Source organism: Rhipicephalus microplus, unplaced genomic scaffold (genome assembly GCF_043290135.1).
Source record: "Rhipicephalus microplus isolate Deutch F79 unplaced genomic scaffold, USDA_Rmic scaffold_42, whole genome shotgun sequence".
Classification (NCBI taxonomy): Eukaryota; Metazoa; Arthropoda; class Arachnida; order Ixodida; family Ixodidae; genus Rhipicephalus; species Rhipicephalus microplus.
The window spans coordinates 1,037,311-1,061,188 of record NW_027464615.1 but is presented as its reverse complement, the minus strand read 5'-3'; the positions used below and the strand labels follow the sequence as shown (position 1 = coordinate 1,061,188).

Sequence of the window (23,878 nt, the reverse complement as noted above, 5' to 3'; positions counted from 1 at the left end):
CTTATGTTCACAAGAAGAAAGCTCATCATAAGGAAAAGCAGCGGTGGCAAGCGCCATAGGGAAGTAGCCACTGCGATACATGCAGCCAAGATGTCGCACTTACTTTGATCTGCTTCCAGTGTTCGAAAAATACACAATACCTTTGTAGCTCATTGACGCTATATTTTCGGTCTACGGGAAACCAGGAATAAAAAGCTTCGCGGCAATGTTGAAGCAGCAAATGGCGATTTGGAGTTCAATAGACAGGAATTTCGAGGTCAGCAGTTCGCCTTCCAGCAATCGATATGGCGTAACGCAAGAGAACTGCGGCGCAAGAAAAGAAGGTCGCTGTAGTGACCGCCTTTTCTTAGTAGCAGTGCAATAGAAACTATCTGCTTAACGGACCCTGTCGAGCCGAATAGTTGGCGTACAAGAATGGATCATCCTTTCAGTAACACCAATATTACCTTTATCCGACCACAGGTGTGCAGTCACATCAAGAGCGGCTGGAGACGAGAACGCTTCGGCGAGGAAGCCTGCTCTTTCCTGAAGCTTGGTGACGAGTACGTGGCCTACGAAGATGATGAGAGCATAAGCCGTAAGGTCAGCGGCCCGTAATTATTTGGTTAGTTATTTTGTAAGTTAGTTATTTTGTGAGTTAATTAGTTAGTTATTTTGTGAGTTAGTTATTTTGTGAGTTAGTTATTTTGTGAGTTAGTTATTTTGTGAGTTAGGTGATGAGTTATCTTGTAACTTAGGTGATTAGTTATTTTGTGAGTTAGGTGATGAGTTATCTTGTAAGTTAGTTAGGTGATTAGTTGTTGAGTTAATTAGATGGTTATTTGACTAAGTAATTCAATAATTAGTCAAACGTAAATTATTAGTTCATGTTTAGTTGGTTAATCAGATGGTAATTAGTTCATGTTTAGTCAGTTAATCAGATGGTAATTAGTTTGTTAATTAGTTATCTGTTAGTTTATTAGTTAGTTTGTTAATTAGTTATCTGTTAGTTTATTAGTTAGTTTGTTAATTAGTTATCTGTTAGTTTATCAGTTAGTTTGTTAATTAGTTATCTGTTAGTTTGTTAATTAGTTATCTGTTAGTTTGTTAATTAGTTATCTGTTAGTTTATTAGTTAGTTAGTTAGTTAGAAAATGTTTCATTAATTGGATAGTTAGTTAGTTAGTTAGTTAGAAAATGTTTCATTAACTGGATAGTTAGTTAGTTAGTTAGTTAGTTAGTTAGTTAGTTAGTTAGTTAGTTAGTTAGTTAGTTAGTTAGTTAGTTAGTTAGTTAGTTAGTTAGTTAGTTAGTTAGTTAGTTAGTTAGTTAGTTAGTTAGTTAGTTAGTTAGTTAGTTATCAAAGTGTGCATCACATACACCAGGTGGAGCATTTGGTTATGAAAGAACAAGAAGGAAGTTGTTTCCGCCCGAAACGGGAAGGCTGGTCGATTTCGAGGGCTTAATAATGTGGCCTTTCCTTGGCGTGCACAGATGAGAGTAAAACAACAGCCTGTCACAGATTACGCAAAGGTGTGCAAACAACACCACCACGGCTAACGCGCGAAGCTGGCTATGGCACCACCGGTATAGAAGCGCAGTCGTTTCGTCACTCGTACTCGTCTCCTGCGGCGGGCGAACTCGGGGCGCCCTCTGCGTGGACTGGCTCCATCGGTGGGCCCGGCTGATAAGCAGCGGCAAGGACGGTGTCCTACGGACGCTCTGCGTGTCACCTGCAGCTTCGAGAGCAGCACTTTAAAAAAAACAGCGCAAGCATACATAGTTAACATGAAACACTAGCAGCATAAATGATGACAATGACGTGATTACGCATTTCAAGTTCATAAAATGCGCTTGGGGGCTTGCGAATATGTGTACGGTTGGTGACTGAAGCAGTAAAATCTTGAAGAATAATCCAAATGTTTACTTTTCGAGTCATTGCTGAGAGAACTGAAAGCCCTATTACGGTCGGGTGCGCATTCCTTCCGGGGAGCCAATAGACGTGTCACGCGCAAAGCATTCTTGATAATAATAAGAATCATTGCCAACCTTTTTACGAAGATCGCTAACCATTGCTAAACCTCCTGTCGAACAAATTTTGGAACAGTGTTCATGGAATAAGTGAAAGTTTTTGTTTTCATTTTCATCGCAGCTACAGGTACACTAAGAAGACAATACTTACACACAGACTTACCCACCTTCTCTTGAAGTTTTCCTGCGTCCTGATATTGGCTGTTCTTCACCGAAAAAAAACGTACAAAATACGTGCACACAAGAGAAGGTTTATGTTAATAACATCATATAAGAATTTCAGTTTTGGCATATCCCCCTGTCATACGTACCACGGCCACCAACTACACCCGTGACCGACTCAGTTCACTGCGACGTTACGCAGGCAGACAAATGATAAACGTAACTACACACTATATATGGTAGTTTCGGAGCTCCTGTGTGTCGCTGCGAAGCAGGAAGGGAATTCTATTGGTAGCCGTGGCAGCCGCATTTCGATGGGAGCGAAATTTTAAAACACCGCTCTACATAGTAGATGCAGGAGCGCTATCGACAGCTCCTCGTGGTGAAAGTTAATCCAGAGTTCCCCACTGTGACGCACGCTAGAATGGTATGGGGATATCGGCACATATGTAACTGAAACTGAGTTCGAGAACAAGATTCAAATATCCTAGTCTTCGAGCACAGGATTCCCTCATAAAGGCAAGTCACTCTTTATCGAGGTGAAAAACGTCTCTTCGGCTGAATGTTTTTCTATGGAGTTAAGCCAGTTGAAGCTGTAAGTGAGGCTGTACTAGTGTACAGATGCAACGGGGGAAGCTAGCAAAAGTGACTGATAGTTGAACGAGGAACAGGAAGATGAGAAATTAAAGTCTTATTCCACACAGATAGCTGAGGCAACTGCCATTCAAGGTGGGTTTCATCCCTGATCAATGGCACTGCATGCTTCAGCTCGCAGCTTGGCCGTGTTCAACGGATGTCGCTGGTCTTGAAGGCGTGAGCTTGTAAGCTGCACGTCCCACTAGGAGTGTAAGATCAGCGTGCCCGCACATACCGTCTATCACTGGACCCATGATTGGAGAAACTAAATCTAGCCAGGATCAGTAATGATAGCTTCAAGATGGACTGCATTCTGTGGATCACCTGTTCAAAGCACGGATCGTGCCAGCTTTTCTCGTTTTGACGTGCTCGGGAGCCCGACGCTTCGCGTTGCAATTTTATTCCACTGGTATTCGGCACTAGTGCTTATCTTTATTCATCTGCTCCTTTTATATATGCAACACCAGCCCATTTACTTGGCAGCAAAGCCCTACAGATAGTCATAGCGAAGCTGGTCCCGGAGAGGTGGTAGGTTCGTTTTTTATGGCGACAACAGGAGCGCTAACTTCCTGTTGGAAGTTAGCGCTCGTACTATAACTATCGTCATCACATTGACCTTTATTAGTATGGTCACTTCAGCATCCCTAGCGTGGCAGGCTATCTTATCACTAGTATTCTCGAGTTCCTCGCATTCATCAGCAGCGTAAACTTCTTTTCTGTTTCTCAAGTAAGAAAAAGAAAGACAAATAACCACCCAGGACAAAAGGTGAAAATTTATCGAGTATAATTTTATTATACGCAACGTTTAGAAGCCCTACAGTTAAACTTCTTCAGGGGTGGTAAAGCAGAACACGTATAGTGCCTATATATACGCCCTTTTTACCACTATAGAAAAAACCAATCAGGCTGTAAAACGTCAAGCATTATAAAATCAATATTGGTTCTCACTTTCTCCCTTTCCTAAAGTTAGAGAATGAAAGATAAAGGGAGCACATGGAGGTTAAGCAGAAGACGACTCCGTTTTGCTACCCTATGCTTGGGAAAAACAAAAAGCTTGGGGCGTAAAATAGCGAAAGAGAAAAATATCCCTTCCCTAAAGTTTCTGATAACCCAAGCAGACAGACGTCTGCTGAATATTTACGCTTTATTGATTTAGTCTCGTGTACCAAGCCTCTTCTAACTTCATTTCTTAACAATAATTGAAGACCAGCCTAGTAGATGTGCGTATGCTACAAGCGAAATTTCGTGGCAATAAATCTTATCTAGCACATCCTGAAAGCCAGAGTCTCGCCTTCATTAGAGTGACACCTGAAATTTTCGTAAACCTGCTAAAGCATGCCGAGGCGATGCAGTCCTGACGGGAATGAACTGAGAAAAACGCCTGTTTCGCAATGCCATAACACAATTGAGTGTAATTTTAAGTGTGCTGGTCGCACAAGAAGGTCTATATCTTTTCCGTTGTGCTCACCGTGAACAAACGGCTCCATCAAAATGTCCGAAATGTACCGCCCTCGAGCAGAGCTGTGAATACTTCAGTCGGGTCTCTCGTTACGACAAGACGCAAGCTGCAAAAAAGTAGCCAAGCATGCCTAAACTTTCTCGCTTCAGTTCTGAGTCTCTGTAAATCACTCAAACCAAAATACAACAAAAACTACACTATCTTCACGAAGCGGACCATGGGGTGATGCGGAACATTGCGGTTGTGTATCGCGAACGGTCGATTTATTGAAGAAACTGCTTTCCCGCGGCTTTGCGAGACACCACGGGGAGGAATTCCTAGAGGAGAGGGCGTAGCGAGCGTAGTTTGGCAGACGCTGGCAGACACTCACTGCGTCGACGTTGGGAGGCAAGATAGGTGGAACCAACGTTACTAGATTATTTTCAGTTGTAAAACTGGCCGGCGCTGCCCGGAACCGCCACCGATCTTTCTCTCTGTGGCGCTGCAGTCGCAACCGGCTCGGTTGCCGGGGCGCTCGCAGGCGGTTTCGCTTATGCGCCGCAGTAGCCGGCGCATTCGGTGCCCCGGTCTCCGGCGTTTCTTGTTCGCGCGGTCGTTTTCAGAAGTGCTGAATGAGCGATGCCGTTCGAGTGGCACATTTAGTGATTTTCCAGCGACTGTATTTCATTGCTGTGGGCCTCTGCATGTGAGGCTGAGGCCGACAATGCCGACCTGCTTCGTTCCCGGGTGTACCAGTGGCTACAGCAGCAACAAGAACAACACGGACAGGCACTTCTTCTCGGCTCCCAAAGATGCGACGCTTCGCACCCTTTGGAATAAGGCCATCCCGCGTGCGGATAAGGAGCTTTCACCGGATAAGGAGCTTTTTTTTTTTTTTTTTGGTGACGCGCATGCATTTCTATTCCAGATTCCTTCAGCGAGAGCGTGCCTTGAATGTACAGGTCAAGTCGGCGCGCAAACGCGCTAAGCTGCTGTAAGCACGCTGGCAAAGTTGTAGAGTTTGTTGTAAATGAAAAAAAGACCTTGCATACATGTATCTATTCATTACTTTTTTTTCTGTCAACATGGTTTCGTATTTGGTAGCCATATTCACCGTAAGCAAAAAAGATGTGGAGTTGATTTGTAAATAAAAATGCTTGCATGTATCTATTCATTACTTACTTTGTTTCTCTTAACATGCTTTGGTATATTGTAGCAATATTCACCTCAAGCAAAAAAAGTGTGGAGTTGATTGTAAATTTAAAAAAAAAACGTTGCATATATTTTTCTACTTTGTGTCTGCCGTAAAGTGTGCACTGTGAAAACCAATAAATTGCTGAAAAGAACATTATGCTTATTGACATGTAAGCTGGTTTAACTTCGTCAGTTAATTGACTCAATAATTCTTTCAATTAAAGCTATTTCGCCTTTTGCAGAAATGTCGCTTCTTGGTGGCGTTTCGTAAAGCTAACTGTTGTCAGGGCAAGACATGGAAAAGGTACTATTCCAAAAAGGACGTCGAGACAATTGGGAAGTTTCGTCTTCGAGTGGCCATAATTACTAGAGCCACTAAATGACGTAGCTCCAATGGTGACATTGCTTCTTTGGCTGGAAACAAAATGAGCGGTTTCGTGATTTTTTAAAAAATTCGGACAATCAAAATAAGTTTTAACGGAGGCTTATTCCATGCTACCAGCTTGCGGCAGACCGTTCACGCTCGTGGTTGACTGCCGGCGAGCAGCCAACGCAAGCGCGCGCAAACTGCGATGCGCTTCGGCTGACCTGTTGTAGAAAGCAATGCAATGAGCCGTAACGGACGGCTTTTCTGCCCCACATTAAGCGATCCTGAGCAGCTACTGGAAAGTACTCTGGCCTAGATGTAGTCTGGACGCGGACAACTTGACGGGTAGCGGGTAATCTTTGATGTTATCGTGCGTCATGAGAAGGCCGAAGCGGCGTTGGGAGAAGCGCCGTTGCACGCGATGAGCAGCGGCCGGGTAGAGCAAAATGCGGCGGTCCCGCCCTCTCGCGGCACGCCGAGAAACGGAGACGCCGGCGGCGCACGGCGCATGGGGAGAGTTTTACAACTGAAGCTATCTAGTAACGTTGGGTGGAACGTAGGAGAGGCGAGAGAGGGGGGAGGACGCCCATGCACGATGGGGGAGCGAGCACAAGCAGGCAGTAACAGAGAAGTGGGCAGAGTAACGTGCAGCTGTGAGGGAGAGGGAGTGAGAAGAGTCGAGCATGCGTAGTTTGAGTGCGGGCTACGGACGCGTGACATACCCGCGAGCAGGAGATGCTCCTCATACAAATTCAAGCCAAATATAGAGTGATATAGTTATTCTCGCTGAAAAAAAAAATGGCTCCGTATCAGCATGTTTCAATGCAAATGTCGTCGAAAGACGATAGTCTTGCGTCTGGAGAGAGTGAACAAAACGTTTATTTGATGTTATGCGTGAGAAAATCGCGGAATTGTGTTCTGGAGGCACTGCTTTAGATATCTCTAGTCTTGGCCCGTGCAGTGAAGGTGAGCGAGCGCATCGAGGCATGTTAGACACGAGCGCTATCTGGCAGTTATCATCAAAAAGGAAGGAAGGCGTGCGCACCCGTTTCGGAGGCTATGAGGAGTCCAACGCAAAGCGAGGGGCAGGTGCCACCACCATGTCGTTTTAGCAAAGCGTTTGAAACATTTGCCTGTTTGAGCATCGCGTTGTATTGTCAAGCCAGCGTGATAAACTTTACCTATGGTCCTTAGAGTTACTTCTGTAGGCCTTCTCTAGTATAAAGACACACACACAAAATATTGTCCTGTTGTTATGGTGCCTCAGATATGCGCAATATCTGCTTCTTAATTGATAATCGCACAAGTATGAACGCTGAAACTTAAGTAATATTGGTGGGTGCTGCGATGGGGTTGGCTGCTTCGGGTATCGTTTAGTGCCTTAAGGGGTATCGTTACGATAGACAAACAGACAAATCTGCAGACAGACAGACCAAAATATTTTTGTCGAAGTACCCTAAGAAAAACTATCGTCTTTAAAAAGACTGCTCTTAGTATTAGATACGGCCGCGTATGCGGCTGGCACACTTCTTTTATAGGTTGTGCACTATAGCGACACAGTACGCTTTGCAGGTATTTGTTATTCCGTTAGTGATACTTTTAGCATACCGACCATCACAGCTATAGTTCACCGACTTTAAAAGCGTGTGATGGGAATCACTGATCCCTGTATAACGGCTAGCACTGCCAACGTGTATACGTGCTAGCCTGATATTCTTAACGAAACTACCTACGTTTTACTCCTTTGGTCTCGACTCTCATGTAATATGTCACTTTCTGAAACAAACTTCAGGTGGCACAAATAACGTTCCTATTGTAAGTGGGACAGTGCGACCAAACTCGTGATTCCAAGTTCCTTTTTTACTGTAGCTCACACATCAAAACTAAACAAATGTTACGTTTTTGTGCAGGCCAGAATGGTGATGGGACGGCAGTATCACGGTGCAGCGGTAAGGTCAGTGGACCTGGGCGACTACAAGGGTGACTGCAAGGAAAAGTCGTTCCTCTTGAAGGCGCTTCGTTCAACCTTGGACATCACCGAATATTACGTGCACTTTTACTTCAACCCACCAAACACGACATGGTGGAAGGAGATAGAAGAAAAGCATGCCACCACTGAACTCCCATCAGGTTCGACGTTCAGCGCCGAGCGCAATACGACGCCATCACAGACCAGTAGCGAAGCTCAAGGTGAGCTGCAAAACAGGCCTACGATCGAAAATTTACGCTTGCATACTCCTTTTGTGCCACATATTCCGGCCCAAGAAGGCAAGTTGTCAACGACCCCAATAGCGTCGTCGTCATCTGAAGATTTCACAGCCCGAAAATTGCCGGAAGCCCACAGTACTCCTAAACAAGCAACACCAACTCCAGCAAAACTTACCGCAGCAACCGATAAAACCACTGCTCCGCCGAGTAGTGCCTGGAACATACTAGGAAGTATATTCCAGAAACTCTTCCCTCCATCAGTCACGACACCTTCCTCCGCGACAATAACATCGGCTCCTCCAACACCTAAAAGCACGGAGCCTCAAAACACACCAAAAGTTCAAGGTCCTCCAACGCAAACAGCATCGCTGACAGCGCGACCGACCACGGCCACTGATGAGAGCCCAGGCCCGCCGAATAGTGCTTGGAATATTATTGGAAGTATATACCAGAAGCTTTTCCCGCAGTTCGTCTCGTCTCCTGCCCCGCTTACGACTTCGACCTCGTCGGCTCCTGCAAAACCCAAAGGCCAAACAATGAAGTCTCAAAATACTCCGGAAGTTCACAGTACTACGATTCAATCAGCATCAACAACAGAGCAAGCGACCGCGGCGACTGATAAAAGGTCAGGCCCGCAGAACAGTGCCTGGAATCTAATTGGAAGTATATTCCAGGAACTCTTCCCGCCATCCGTCACGACGTCCTCCACATCGGCAATGACATTGGCTCCTCCAACATATAAAAGCGGAGCGATGGAGCCTCAAAACACACTGGAAATTCAAGGTCCTCATACGCAAACATCACTGGCAGCGCAACCGACCCCGACTACTGGTAAAAGCCCAGGCCCGCAGAATAGTGCTTGGAATATAATTGGAAATATATTCCAGAAGTTCTTCCTGCAGTCCGTCACGTCTTCTGCCCCGCCTACGACTTCGACCCCTTCAACTCCTGCAACTCCAAAAGGCCTAGAAACGACGTCTCAAAACGCACCAGAAGTAAGTACTACGATTCAAGCAGTGTCACCAACAGAGCAAGCGACAACGGCAACTGATAAAAGCTCCGGCCCGCAGAACAGTGCCTGGAATCTAATTGGAAGTATATTCCAGGAACTTTTCCCACCATCCGTCACATCACCTGTGATGCCCACCTCGTCGTCGGCTCCTCCAACAGATAAACGCGAAACTACGAAGTATCAGAGCACGCCTGATGTACAGAGTACTTTGACTCAAGTAGTGTCACCAACAGCGCAACCGACCACGGTTACTCACAAAAGCACAGACCCAAAGCATAGTGCGTTGAAATTAATTGGAGATATATTCCAGGAGCTCCTTCCACAATCTGTCACATCGCCTGCCTCACTTAGAAAGCCACCTGCTCTTCCAGCACCCACAGATGAAATGTCGCTTGCGCCACCCACGACTATTCGCGATTCTTCAGTAATCAAAACACAAGCGTCGTCTCAACAAACCTTGATGTCATCTGTTCTATCAACCACTGCAGAGGCATCGCCTGTCCGGCCTACGACGTCATCAGATCTGACAGCTCAAGGTGATACACCACCTGCGCCACCCATGACACTGCCCTTTCTTTCGATGAACGAAGAAGAAACGTCTGCGCAACCTATGCCACCATCTGTTCCAACGACTACGGCAGGGGCGTCATCCGTCCAGCCTACGATGACATCAGATGCTCTTACAACTCAAAGTCAGACGTCAGATGCGCCACTTACTACGCTGTCCACTTCCATAAGTAAAGTAAAAGCGTCCACTGCCCAACCTACGACGCCACCTGTTCGAACGACTACAGCAGGGACGTCATCTGTTCAGCCTACGAAGACGTCGGATACTCCTACAGCTAAAAGTGAGACGTCAGATGTGCCACCTACTACGCTGTCCACTCCCATGAGCAAAGTAAAAGCGTCCACTGTCCAACCCATGACGCCACCTGTTCTAACGACTACAGCAGGGACGTCATCTGTTCAGCCTACGAAGACGTCGGACACTCCTACAGCTAAAAGTGAGACATCAGATGCGCCACCTACTACGCTGTCCACTCCCATGAGCAAAGTAAAAGCGTCCACTGTCCAACCCATGACGCCACCTGTTCTAACGACTACAGCAGGGACGTCATCTGTTCAGCCTACGAAGACGTCGGACACTCCTACAGCTAAAAGTGAGACATCAGATGTGCCACCTACTACGCTGTCCACTCCCATGAGCAAGGTAAAAGCGTCCACTGTCCAACCTATGACATCACCTGTTCTAATCACTACAGGAGATGCATCGTCTGTCGAACCTACGACGACACTAGATCCTCCCACAGCTAAAAATGAGACGTCTCCTGCGCCACTTACGACGCTTTCCACTCCTATGACCAAAGTTAAAGCATCTTCTGCCCAACCTATGACACCAGCTGTTCCAACAACTACTGTAGAGGCATCGTCCATCCAACCTACGACGACATCAGATCCTCCAACAGCTAAAGGTGAGACGTCTCCTGCGCCACTTACGACGCTTTCCACTCCGATGACCAAAGTTAAAGCATCTTCTGCCCAACCTATGACACCAGCTGTTCTAACGACTACTGCAGAGGCATCGTCCGTCCAACCTGCGACGACATCGGATCCTCCGACAGTTAAAACTGAGACGTCACCTGCGCCACTTACAGTGTTCTTCACTCCGGTGACCAAGGTAAAAGCGTTGTCTGGCCAACCTATGACGCAATCTGTTCCAACGACTACAGCAGATGCTTCATCCGTGCAGCCTACGACGACTTCAGATCCACCGACCGCGAGAAGTGAGACGTCACTTGCGCCACTTGCGACGCTGTCTACTCCGATGACCAAAGAAAAAGCGTCCTCTGCCCAACCTTGGACACCGTCAGTTCCAACGGCAACATCAGAGGCATTGTCCAGACAGCCCACGACGATATCGGATCCTCCAACAGCTAAAGGTGAGACTTCACCTGCGTCACTTACGATGCCGTCCACCTCTACGATTACCAAAGCAAAATCATCGTCCGCACAACCTATGACGTCTATTTCAACAACCATGGCAGAAACGTTTTCTGCTGAATCCACGGCGTCATCGAAGTATCCAATGCCCAAAGTCACTACGTCGTCTACCCAACATACCGCGTCATTGAAGTCAGCAACATTCAAAGCCGTCCCTTCGTCACCTCCACCTGCTTCACCTACGGCGCTAGCGGATCATGCAACGCCTGCAACGGTAGCTAGGACAAACGAAGGTGGTGTTTGCAAAGGTGCTGAAGACAACAAACTTCTGCCTCACGACTCAGATTGCACCAAGTTCTATCAATGCAGTCATTCGAGGTCATTTTTACAAGACTGCCCGCAAGGCACCATTTTCGATATCCAAAGGCAAATATGCAACTGGTCGGCACTTGCCAACAGGCCCGAGTGCATTTAATCAATCAATTAATGAATCGTTTTATGTTCTCCTTCAGCAAGTAAAGGCATAGAAAGAAAAAGCTCCTACGAGCTTGACTAGGCTTCCCAGCCGGTTAGAGCTCAGCAAGAAGTGATAGCACACAAAAACTGGCGTACGCAAACAAAATGACAAAAAGCTTACGTTATTCATACACATTGTGACCAAAACAAGACACCACGTACATGCTATTAAAAAAAGGCGACTACTATATCAAAGAAAAATTTCAAAACTGACATTTTAGTCATCTCACGAATAAAGCATGCAGCGCCGGCCTGCAAGAAGAAACAGTACACAACCATTTTGCGATGAAAGGTTTAATACAAAGGGCAATGTTATTCGTAGCATCTGGGCCCCGTAGTTTGTGCGTGGTGTTAAGGTTTCGAACCTTTTCACTAACTGCAAGGGATGCAAAGGAAAATATTAAGCTAACTCTGCTAAATCGGCCAGCATCGAAATATTCTTCTTTATTTCATACTGATAGCGAAGAACAAGGCGCAAGTTGCAAGTTTTCAAAACCGTTGGGATGTCAGCAGCTTGAGAGAGTTGAGCGAAAGGATGATCTGTGGCTAGGTTGTGCACGATGTGTAAACCCTTTTTCTGCAGAACTTGGAGCCTTTTTAAAGGCCTTATGCGGGCCACTGCCCGATTCAAACTGACAATAATTCTCTTGTGACATAAAGGTTTTAAGAGCGACAACTTCATATCAGTTGGGAAGAAGTAACTATTGCGGTATAAAAGATCAACAAAACGCGAGACACCTGAACACACGTGATTGATGTGCACATCCAATAGCAGGTGTTTTGTGAACGGCAGCGTTCTTTTTTTTTTTCACTGTTCTTTCCGGGAGCTTCCGTGCATGCGCTACATACAATGAGTGTGCAATAAAGCGCGTTAGTTCAGTAGGACTCCTTGTACAAACGTGACATTGTGTACACTCAAGAGCTCATTGCTTTCATCTACTCGGTTGCTTTGATGGTGCGCAGAAGATTTGTAGTTTGAGACGCACCGAGCTGCAAGCAAAGGGGTACAAAAATTTGTTATCAAAGTTTCTTCAGAGGAGGTCACCCACGTTAGGGCGGAAGTGCAACGAGCCTGGTCAAAATCAGGTTCATTTCATTCATTCTGTTTATCTTTAGGAAAACTGTCCCTCTCATACATGAAATAGTCCTCATGAACGCATACCCTGGAAGGAGTCGTCGTCCATGCCTATTTAATAATTTTGGGGGCTTTAAAGTCCCAACACCATCATATTATTATGACAGACGCCGTAGTGGAGGACTACGGAAATTTCAATTACCTCAAGTTCTTTACCCAGCACCTAAATCCTTAAGTACACAGGCCTCAAATGCACTCCTAATTAATTAGCAATGCATTTGGTGTCTTGTTACTTTTAGTGGACAGTGGTCAGTAGTGGGGTTTCACCAATTTCTGTGACACTCACCCGTTAGGAGTTTTTGCGTGTACAGGACGGACGAATTTCGGTATTACCTGGCCATACACACCATTCCGCCGTAAAATGAGAAAGTATAGTTTGGTGCATTTATAACCACGCCAAGTGGTCGTCACGCTGCGAGTAACTCAGCAGATTGGTTTTAAAATGCTTTCAGTGTACTTGAGCACCAGAACGTGGTGAACTTCTAAGAAAAGCCTCTCATCACAGACGCCAAAGCATTACTCCGGTGAAATGTGACCCTTTTTCCAGCGACAAATCTAGTCCATCTAAAACACCATCCCTATTCACGACACTTGCGACCGCTGAAGACGCACTTTTGTAGTGTTAGATGTGATTGCCAGTTTTTGGCGCGAAATATAGGGCGAAATCGGGCAGACTGCTTGAGTGAGTGGTGGAGACACCAGAATTGTTCTTCTTGAAAACTTGGAGTGACATCTGCAAAAACGTGTTGTTGTCCATAACTATAGCTTTAGAGATGTCATCGTGATAGCCGCGTTTTAGTTCTTCTTCATATCCCATACGAAACATTTTGTTTGTAAACGCAGGGCTTTGGGTAAAATACTTTTTTTGTTGCTTGGACAACCGATTGCCTGCTATGCCATAAACGAAAAAACTACGAACATGCCTTTCTATACTGCTGGGACGCGGTATTTTACTGCAGCGTGCATTAGCATTCTAAAAAAAAGAGCTGGATCTGCATCCTTATGTCGTAAAGTTCGCGCCAATAGAAGTTTCGTATGATGTGATAATGACTCTGTGTCTCTGTGGAGTGCGGAAAACGCAATTTCAGGTGGTACGCCACACGGACCTTCATGTAAAATGTTGGATAGATTGTTTCATTAACCACGTTGTGCGAATTAGAGAAATTTTCGGAGCGCAGCCAGATCTGCCCAGCTGGCTCACTATACTTGACGTGTCTAACGATATGAAAAAGTTCTAGACGAGGCAGCATGAAATTCTTGTGTTACTAATGTATTTGTGAGTACCTTAATCTTACTGTAACTTTTGCACCAAGCAATGAAACATCGAAGTGCGTATTAGAGAAAAATGCTTTGGGCAATTTTCTCTGTTTAAGATGTTTTCCTGTCATCCCAAAATCAACAACGTTAACGTGATATTATGCATACATTCTATTTATATTAAAAGAAAGAAAATAAACTCAAGTAATGGGTTCAGAGAAGCACAAGGTAAACATTCTTTATCGGGTACAGTGCGGCCAGTCCCCCTTGTGGGTATGTGCCAAGATATTTTAGGCAACAAAACAAAACAAAACATTCAAGCAAGGCTTCGACAAAAGCGCTAGAAAGGTGAAAGGCTCTCACTTTGATGTCTGTTTAAAACGACCCAACCACCCGGCCAATTTGTTTCTAAAAGGCCTCTTAGGGGGTCATCGCCTCCTCTGGGCAGAACAAACTTATTGATTCAGTGAGTGGTCGCTTTGAGCATCCTTAACCTTCGAGTGCCACCGACAAGAAAGAAGTCACCTTGGGGCACGAGCTGTACGCCACGCGCTGTAGGAAAGGCTGAGAAGAGAAAGGACTGCCGTTTGCCGGGGTCAGAAACGAACGTTCTTCGCCTGGCAGCCTCGGCTCCGGTGAATGCTACCAATGAATCTACACGACACCTTGAGGAGTGCCGGCGCCATGTAAGTCTAAGACACCATGACAGTGCGCCATAGGCTTCTCGCCGTTTTTCACTGCCAACTCGTAACTCCTAACGCCGAGTGCTAAACGTTGACGCCAGAAGAAAGGAGGAAGGGGGGATGACGAAAAGACTGAATAGGCTTTCATAAATTGTTCAGGGGAAATTACGTTCCGAAATTGAAGCCGGCCATATGCCATCTTGATCCGAACTTGAGAAAGCCAGTGAGGTTAAAAACAAAAGTGAGCACCGGAGTGAAACTAGCGTTTAATCTCGTAGCCTTACTTCGTAGCTAAATTCCATTACAGATACTGCTCATCTTCTCCCCGTGTTACTGGATTACTTAATAGGACACAAGAGAGAAAGGCGATTTTTTTTGCGCATTAGTAAAGTAGAATTTCACAAAACTGAAAACGTCACTCTTACCGCAACGCGACGGAACCAAACAACGTGATGTCATGAATATTGAAGGCGTCTCCTTTTTCCTGCGTAGCTTGTAATAGATAAAAAAAAAGTTAATTGCCATCTGTGGCTGCTACAGACAGCATACAAAGTTTCAGAAAATTTTATCGAGTCACTGTCGGAAAAATGCAAAAAATTGGCAAATGTTCTGCAATTGCACTTCATCTCCTTGACCTTTTAGGCTCACCAATTCAAATCAGGTCACGAAGTTCCCGATCGTTCACTCTTCCATTCACAACAAAAGCAAAACACAGCAACAAACAAAGCCGCAAAAGCTTTCGAAGCCACAAGCACGAAGACTAGGCCAATCGATGTGCTACCCACCATTCCCGTGGTACCTGAACAATCTCAGTTCCAGAGTTCTCTCTAGTTTTTTTTTTAGGAAACATTATGGAATGGCTTAGCTGAAGGCTAGCGACGACCTAAAATCAACTTAGAAGCAACCCTCTTGCGTAGCTAAAGCTTAGAAACAAGAAACAACCAGCTCAGACTCCACAATCGTCCAGCTTTGCTGTTTCAAGCCTTACACGGCTCAGTGTAAGCTTTGCGAATGTTTTTACATTAGCGTGGGAGGAGTCATCGTGAAATCGGAAACCATCTAAATACGGCTCTTGTTCATATACATGGCAGGCGCACAACATTCGTTCTAAAGCCACGTAGCACTACGTCTACTGACGCCAACGTGGACGAAACTGTCAACACAGCGTTCCCACTTGTGCACATGTGTTCCAGCGTGACGCAAGCCCCCCCCCCCCCCCCCTCTTTTTTTTTTATCGAGCGACTATGGTACAATGTATTGTGCTGTAAATTCGTATATTGTTCTCAAAGCACACGGCTTGACAGCGACTACGAGACGGCTCATGTACTTTTGTACATGATGTACTCCCACCGATCAGTTTTTCCTTGAAGTGACAGACAACACACAAGTACTTGAGCACCTGCTTCAAATAGAATTTATTATCTGCTAATGTGACTCATGACTGTGACTTTGATTTCATTGATATGTTCGGTTTAACGTCCCAAAACCGCCATATGATTATGAGAGACGCCGTATCGGAGGGCTCCGGAAATTTGGACCACCTGGGGTTCTTTAACATGCGCCCAAATCTGAGCACCCGAGCCTACAGCATTTTCGCCTCCATCGAAAATGCAGCCGCCGCAGCCGGGATTCGATCCCGTGACCTGCGAGTCAGCAGCCGAGTACCTTGCCACTAGAGCACTCGACTGGAACTTTGCACACACACACACACACACACACACACACACACACGCACACGCACACACATATAGATATAGATATATATGTGTGTCTGTGTGTGTGTGCGTGTGCGTGTGCGTGTGCGTGCGTGTGCGTGTGCGTGCGTGTGCGTGTGCGTGCGTGTGTGTGTGTGTGTGTGTGTGTGTGTGTGTGTGTGTGTGTGTGTGTGTGTGTGTGTGTGTGTGTGTGTGTGTGTGTGTGTGTGTGTGTGTGTGTGTGTGTTTCGAGTAAAATCAGTTGTTAGTTTCCGCTTGTCCGCCTCCTGTCTTTCTTTCGCGCGAATACCTTCCCTGAGCAAGGTCTCTAGGCTTGCTGCAGCGGCCGCGTTTCTTCATGCAAGTGCTTTGTTGCGTTACGCTAGATTGGATGCTAAAGAGTTGTCTGCAAGCCTTACTTCGCATAACATGCCAATTTGTAGACAGTGGAATGGAAAATCGGGCGTGTTGGTCTTGATTCATAATATAATAAATAATGCAGCGCTGAACACCGGACTAAATGCGGAGAACACACGAGAGAGTCAGCGCTGTCCGCGTGCGCCGCGTCTTTCGTCCTGTATTCTGCGCTGTACAATTTAATACATTATGTCCATAAGAAACTTACTTCTATGAAAAGCGGCCACTCCAGTAGTTTTCTGTGGCCGAACTACTGCGCTGCTTCCATTGCCATGAGCGGCTCGTCAAACCCGTGATGTCTTCGTCACAAATGAATAAAACAATAAAGATGTATTCCCTTTGCCGGAATTCCAACCCATGCCCTCGTGCTCCAGAAGCATCATTAGAGTGAATACGTGTATATTCAAACTCTATCACTGCGTTGTACCCACAGTACAAAAATTTGGAAAGCAATGCTTTATCCAGCCTTCACTGATTTTTTTTTTGTCGTAGCGCATTAAAGGTCTTCAGCAGGTCATGATGTAGAGCTGACATAGAGGAGTGCGCAAATTAGGTAAATGTTTCTTTAAAAAAAATTTTGCAAAACATGGGCTTTGATGGCCTTTATCTGGCGGCTATTGCATGTGTTCAGTAGTGAGTAAAAGGCGAGGACCTTGAAAAGTTTCACTGTTAAGAGTCACGATGTACTGTCTGTGAGAATAAATTTTCTCTAACACAAAGAATTTCGTGCGAGAAAAACCCTCCGCAAACAACACCGCAATTCGGGACAGCTCCCTGCTCTCCCATAGTTGACTATGAACTACTCGAAATCCTAAAACACTTGTTTTCTAAACACGATGTGCGACACGGCGTCATGAAGCCCACGGGATGGCTTTCCGCCCTCCTATAGTAAAAGTGCCAAATAGTATCAAGTACTCCTAAAGTAAAGTACCAACCTAAATCCTCAACACATTATAAATGCGAAGCATTTCTTGGCGAACTTCGGCGACTTTGAGTGCATCTATCTATCTATCTATCTATCTATCTCTCTATCTATCTATCTATCTATCTATCTATCTATCTATCTATCTAGCCACCTACAACTTTCAGCTTTCCTGGTTGTTTCGACAATGGTATCGATACCAAATTTGGTATGGTATAACATGACTGTATGAAGAACACATTTGTTTAGTCCAACATTAACATCATGACATGGCCCCGCCGTGGTGGTCTAGTGGCTAAGGTACTCAGCTGCTGACCCGCAGGTCGCGGGATTGAATCCCGGCTGCGGTGGCTGCATTTCCGATGGAGGCGGAAATGTTGTAGGCCCGTGTGCTGAGATTCACGTGCACGTTAAAGAACCCCAGGTGGTCTAAATTTCCGGAGCCCTCCACTACGGCGTCTCTCATAATCATATGATGCTTTTGGGACGTTAAACCCTTCATATCAATCAAACATCATGACATGTATGTCATGAATCTCATGATTTACAATTCAGGGTTTTGCTGCTTTTGCGGTGATTTCGTTCACATGACAGTTTTCAAGACTGGTATCGTATGACATGACTGCTGAGTGAGCATAAGCGATAGACCCTAACGTCGAAATCATGCCATGATGTTATGGCTAGTCATGACTACACGCCTCACTCATGATGCATTCACGGTCCTTTCACTAGCTTCTTATATCCCAAACTTAGTATTATTGGCCGTGAATGGATGACGAAGGTACATGACCGGTGCAAACATGATAATCATGAGATGAGTGTAAGAACACGACTACAAGCCACGCTCATGATACGCTCGCGGCCATTTCGCTAGCTCCACATATAGCGAATTCGGTATCACGTGACTTCGAAACACTACGAACGTAAATGACACATCTAAACATGATAATCATAGTATGCGTGTCATGTGAAGCATAATTACCCCCTGCGCTCATAGCATGCTCGCGGCCGTTTCGCTAGTTCCACATATCCGAAATTAGGTATTAAGTGGCGTGAATGGATGAAGAAGGCAAATGGCGCATTCAGAACATGATAATCATGGAATGGAAGTTTTGTACGGCATAACTTACGTCCACCTAGTAAGGTTGTGTTTATTTTAAAGTGACATATCAACCACCTTCATTCGTGCTTCGCATACCGTCGATCCCCACAGTACGTGGGATCTGCACATTTCAACAATTTAGAGTACTTGGTACTCTACCATGAGAGAAAGTAAAGCCTTCCGTGAGCTTCACATTCCATTAGAGCACTTCTTGTACATCTTCCGATTGAAAAAAGGCAACTTCTCGTGCTGCACAACTATTCACAATACACTGCATCTTTACCTCCAAGGTAGTGCCGGTGGCAGATTTTTCTAAACACGACTGCTGATGTAATGATTCAGAGGCCCAAGGGACCGCTTTATGCTCTCCCATAGTAAACTACAAAGTACTCTACATTGTTAATCACTTTATCTTAACACATCACCGTGGTCATGTAGTCAATGGTGCTCTCTGTTCTCCCTAGTCTATAGTACTAAGTACTCAAGGTCGTTGTACACTTCTAAACACAACGACATCACTTTGGACGGCTTCTTGCCCTCCCGTAGTAGAGTGAGAAATCTTCTGAATCGTTAACCCTTTTAAGGGCGAAGCTGTTATAGAGCCGTGGGCATGTCTATGCATGTCTTTTGTGACCGGTTCATAACCACTTAGTTGTATGATTCACTCAGAAGGTAGCCTAGTTTGAGTGACAGACAGACAGACAGACAGACAGACAGACAGACAGACAGACAGACAGACAGACAGACAGACAGACAGACAGACAGACAGACAGACAGACAGATGGCTGGATGGACGGACGGACGAATGAACTGACAGAGAGACAGACAGATGGACGGCCACATGGACGGACGGGTGGGCGCACAGAAGCACGAATGGACGGGCAGAGGCACGGATGGGCAAACCGACGGATATACGCGTGGACAGAAGAACGAATGGAAGCCCGGATGGAACCATGGACGGACGGATGGACTCGTGGACGAATGGGCTGATAGAAGCAGGGACGGACGGAAGTATGGATGGACAGACAGACGGATGCGCCGATAGACACAGACAGAGACGAATGAACGGACGGAAGTATGGACAAACTACGGATGTGTGGACGCATGGATGGACAGAAGCACGATGAGATGGACGCACGGAGAGACGGGCGCTACGTCCCACTCATCATCATTCGCTCGTGCGTATGCTGCGACTTTTTTCTAAGCACATGTCACGGCGGTGGCATCAACATGTTTGATGCAAAAATCATCTAGTGATGACGTAGCCGAATCACCTCATCGTGACGTCTTAAACAGCCAGTACTTGTGACCTCACGTGATGGCAACCATAATGGAGTCATCCCATGAAGTGCGTGGCAGCTGATGACGTGGCGTGTTGGACAATGTTTCTCCAATCACGGAAGCCATACGAAACTACTATAGGTGCAGGAAGATCTGGTAGTGTGGCGGGGCAAGAATAGACATCGACAGAGAAAAAAAATTGGCAGATCCCACGAACAGTGGGAATCGATGATATGCGTCCGCCGGCGTGGCCTGATGGCAACTGGCGCGAAATGCGACAGGCTGCCTTTCGCGCCAATACGTTACCCTGACAACACTGCGTCTCCCTCTTTTGGTGACGAAAGTACGCCGGACGCCCCGAAACGCGCATGCGTCAAAGCAACGCAGCGTGGCGAGCACCTTCGACTATATGGCAGGACCGGCGCCTCGCATGGCAACGCCGGCGTGACGCAACGAAATTAACACCAGCGAGCATGCACACCGCGTCACGTGGAAATGTATTGGCGTCTTAGTTGTGGCATGAAGTCATGTTCTCACATGACACGAATCTCATGAGTATCATGTTTGCACCAGTCACATAGCTTCGTAATCCATTGGCGTCACGTAATACCAAATTTAGCATATATGAAGCTAGCGAAACGGCCACGAGCGCATCATGAGAGTGGCATGTAGTCATGTTGTTACATGACACGCATCTCATGTTTATTATCTTTGCACCAGTATCTTACCTTCATAATCCATTTACGTACAGTAATACCAAATTTGGTACATGTGACGATAGCGAAACGGCCGCGAGCCGAGCATGAGCGTGGCATGTAGTGATGTTGTTACATAATACGCATGTCATCATTTTCATGTTAGGGTCTGTCGCTTGTGTTCACCATGCAGTCATGTCATACCATACCAGTTTTGCAACATGTCATGTGAACGGAACCACCGCAAAAGCTGCAGGACCACGAAATCTAAATCATGACATACATGTCATGACTTCGTGTTATGACTAGTCAAATATGTTCTTCATATAGTCATGTTATGCCATACCAAGTTTGGTAACGATAGCCTTATCGAAACCGCGAATAGCTTAGCCACTAGACCACCACGGCGGAGGTAAGTATAGATAGATAGATAGATAGATAGATAGATAGATAGATAGATAGATAGATAGATAGATAGATAGATAGATAGATAGATAGATAGATAGATAGATAGATAGATAGATAGATAGATAGATAGATAGATAGATAGATAGATAGATAGATAGATAGATAGATAGATAGATAGATAGATAGATAGATAGATAGATAGATAGATAGATAGATAGATAGATAGATAGATAGATAGATAGATAGATAGATAGATAGATAGATAGATAGATAGATAGATAGATAGATAGATAGATAGATAGATAGATAGATAGATAGATAGATAGATAGATAGATAGATAGATACACTTACAGTCGCCGAGGTTCGCTAAGAACTGCTCCGCATTTAATACGCCATTTTACGAATTGAATGGCGATAAAGGAGCTTGGTCCGTCCGTCCGTCCATCAACGTCCGTCTGTCTATCTGTCTGTCTCTGTCTGTCTGTCTGTCTGTCTGTCTGTCTGTCTGTCTGTCTGTCTGTCTGTCTGTCTGTCTGTCTGTCTGTCTGTCTGTCTGTCCTTTCATCCGTCTCCTATCACAAGCACGTGTCTCCTACGCATCGGAGTGGAGCGAGCGCCGCAACGTCATTTAGTGAGCACTCCGAGTACTACGGGTGACTACGATGAACGACAAAGGATTAGGTTACATCTAAAGAGCTTCATCTCTTATAAAAGATATCTGCTCCCTTCCAGGCTCATGAGGTGAAGGCGTACCCGCCATGGTGGTCTAGTGGCTAAGACACTCGGCTGCTGATCCGCAAGTCGTGGGATCGAATCGCCGCCGTGGCCATCGCCTTTTCGATGGAGACAGGAATGCTTGAGGCTCATGTGCTTAGATTTCGGTGCAAGTGAAAGAACCCCGGGTATTCGAAATCTCCGTCGCACTCCACTGAGGCGTCTCGTATAATGATATCGTAGTTTTGCGACGTTAAACCTCACACATAAATTAATCAATCTTAGTGATTTTTTACTTATTTAGTCGTCTTTACAGCTAGATAAACAATGCGAGCTCGCACTTCTCTAGCACATCTAACTTCTGAACATGAATTCAATCTTGTGCAACCTAAAGCTCTATGCCTGAATTTAGAATCTTGGTTGGACGACAATCATTTCCCGGCCTATACGTCAACGACCAACTTATGCAATACGTGGCGATTTTTTCTATACTTGTGACGTATAGTTGTGACGTCCAGTTAAGTATCCACGTCGTCACAGTCAAATACTAAATTATGGGTAATGTGCATGCCGCGCGTTGAAACGGTGAGCTCGACGCAATTTTCTTCTTTCTTTTGGAATTCACGAGCGTCCGTTAACCTTCATTTGTTTTTTTTTCTTTTCTGCATTGCAGGCCAGCCGACTACGAAGTTAAGCTGTTCGTGCTTTGCGCCGTGATCATCAGCGCATGTAAGTGTATCATACTAGTAAAAGTGTAAACATTCCAGGAACATCGCATGAGAAACGCGTCTAATTTGGTACCAAACTAATGGCATGCGTCGTATAACAAAAGCTAACGTAAAGCAGAAGTTTTCTATCTGGTGTTGCAGTTTTGTCCCGTCATCTGCTGCTGCTCAAATGTCTGCTCTCTGAGTAGCAATATAGAGAGACAAAGAACACGATGAAGATATTGTGCTTCGGAATCGCGCGCATCAGCAGCGACCCGAAGAGTTGAGCTGTGGTTTATAACAATGGCAGCTGGTATCAGATCACAAGGGTCGTTTTTTTTTGCTCCGTAGTTGTCCCCCGCCGCCGCAGGTGAGTGTAAACACTACCACGCGAAATAAGAAAAACTAAGTAAACAAAAATACCAAGAACACAACTAGTATTCCAACCCGGGTCATCAGCGTGCCAGCCCAGTATTCCACAACTGAACTATGCCAGTGCCTGAAACTATGGCTTCATGACGTGAAAGTAATCCCGTGATTACGAGTAATAAAGCATTTTAGAAGAGCAAAGGAACAACCAGGTGTCTCACAGTGTGAATAGCGTGAGTGCGTTGTCAGATGCTCTCACTCATTACAAAAGCTTCAGACATAATTGTTCATCGTCCTCAGCCACAGTATCAGAAAATTGCACAAACTTTCTCCCGAGTATCTAGCGGGTACCACGCTTCTCCGAAGAATGTCCAAGAATGACATAGTGAAATGCTCCCTACTACACAAAAATATCATAATTTATGGTTAAGGGCGTTCACTGGAAGTGTGCTTGTGGCATTCGCTCATAGTGTTTCACAAAAGCTCCAGAAAGGCCGCTCTTTCTGCTTTTGCTGTGACGGTGCCACGCGTTCCGCGCAGGCATGGCGGTTTTTGTAAATAAATCTCTTTCTCTATCCATGAAGATGCTTGATTTCCTCCTATCTGCATTCTATATAAGAAAAAAAATATGTGAACGAAGGAAACGCAGGGCCACCTAAAGTAAAACATAATCTTAGACGGACATTTCGGCTCCCCCACTGGAGCCTTGTTCACGACTCTCGGAAGAGAGTAAAATGGCCCCCGAAAAAAAGTTAGAGACTCTTTAAAGAGAGTCATATACGTGGCAACTTAGGACTACCCAAAAGAAGTCGCATGTGCTTTTTTTTTTTGGGGGGGGGGCGGGGGAGAGGAATAGGATTGGCGGAGCCGTCAACAAAAAGTCGGCCGCCTGGCGTAGAAAACAGGACAAACCTTATGATGTGGACGGCCCTCACAGCAGGCCCGCTTCATCACAGTTGTCATCTTAACCTCAGGTCCGAAGAGTGGCGGAAGCGAGATGGCTTTGCTCA

General features: G+C 45.6%; 1 protein-coding gene across 1 annotated transcript in view; it reads left to right on the top strand.

Moving 5' to 3' along the window:
* The window catches only part of LOC142787020 (uncharacterized), a 34,805-nt gene extending 22,437 nt beyond the window's left edge, over nt 1–12,368 (top strand). Inside the window, exons 7-8 of the mRNA XM_075884641.1 lie at nt 463–582; nt 7,717–12,368. Coding sequence (XP_075740756.1) covers nt 463–582; nt 7,717–11,442 — 3,846 coding nt within the window. The 3' untranslated portion in view covers nt 11,443–12,368. The remainder of the gene's footprint in view (nt 1–462; nt 583–7,716) is intronic.
* Nucleotides 12,369–23,878: the final 11,510 nt, after the last annotated feature.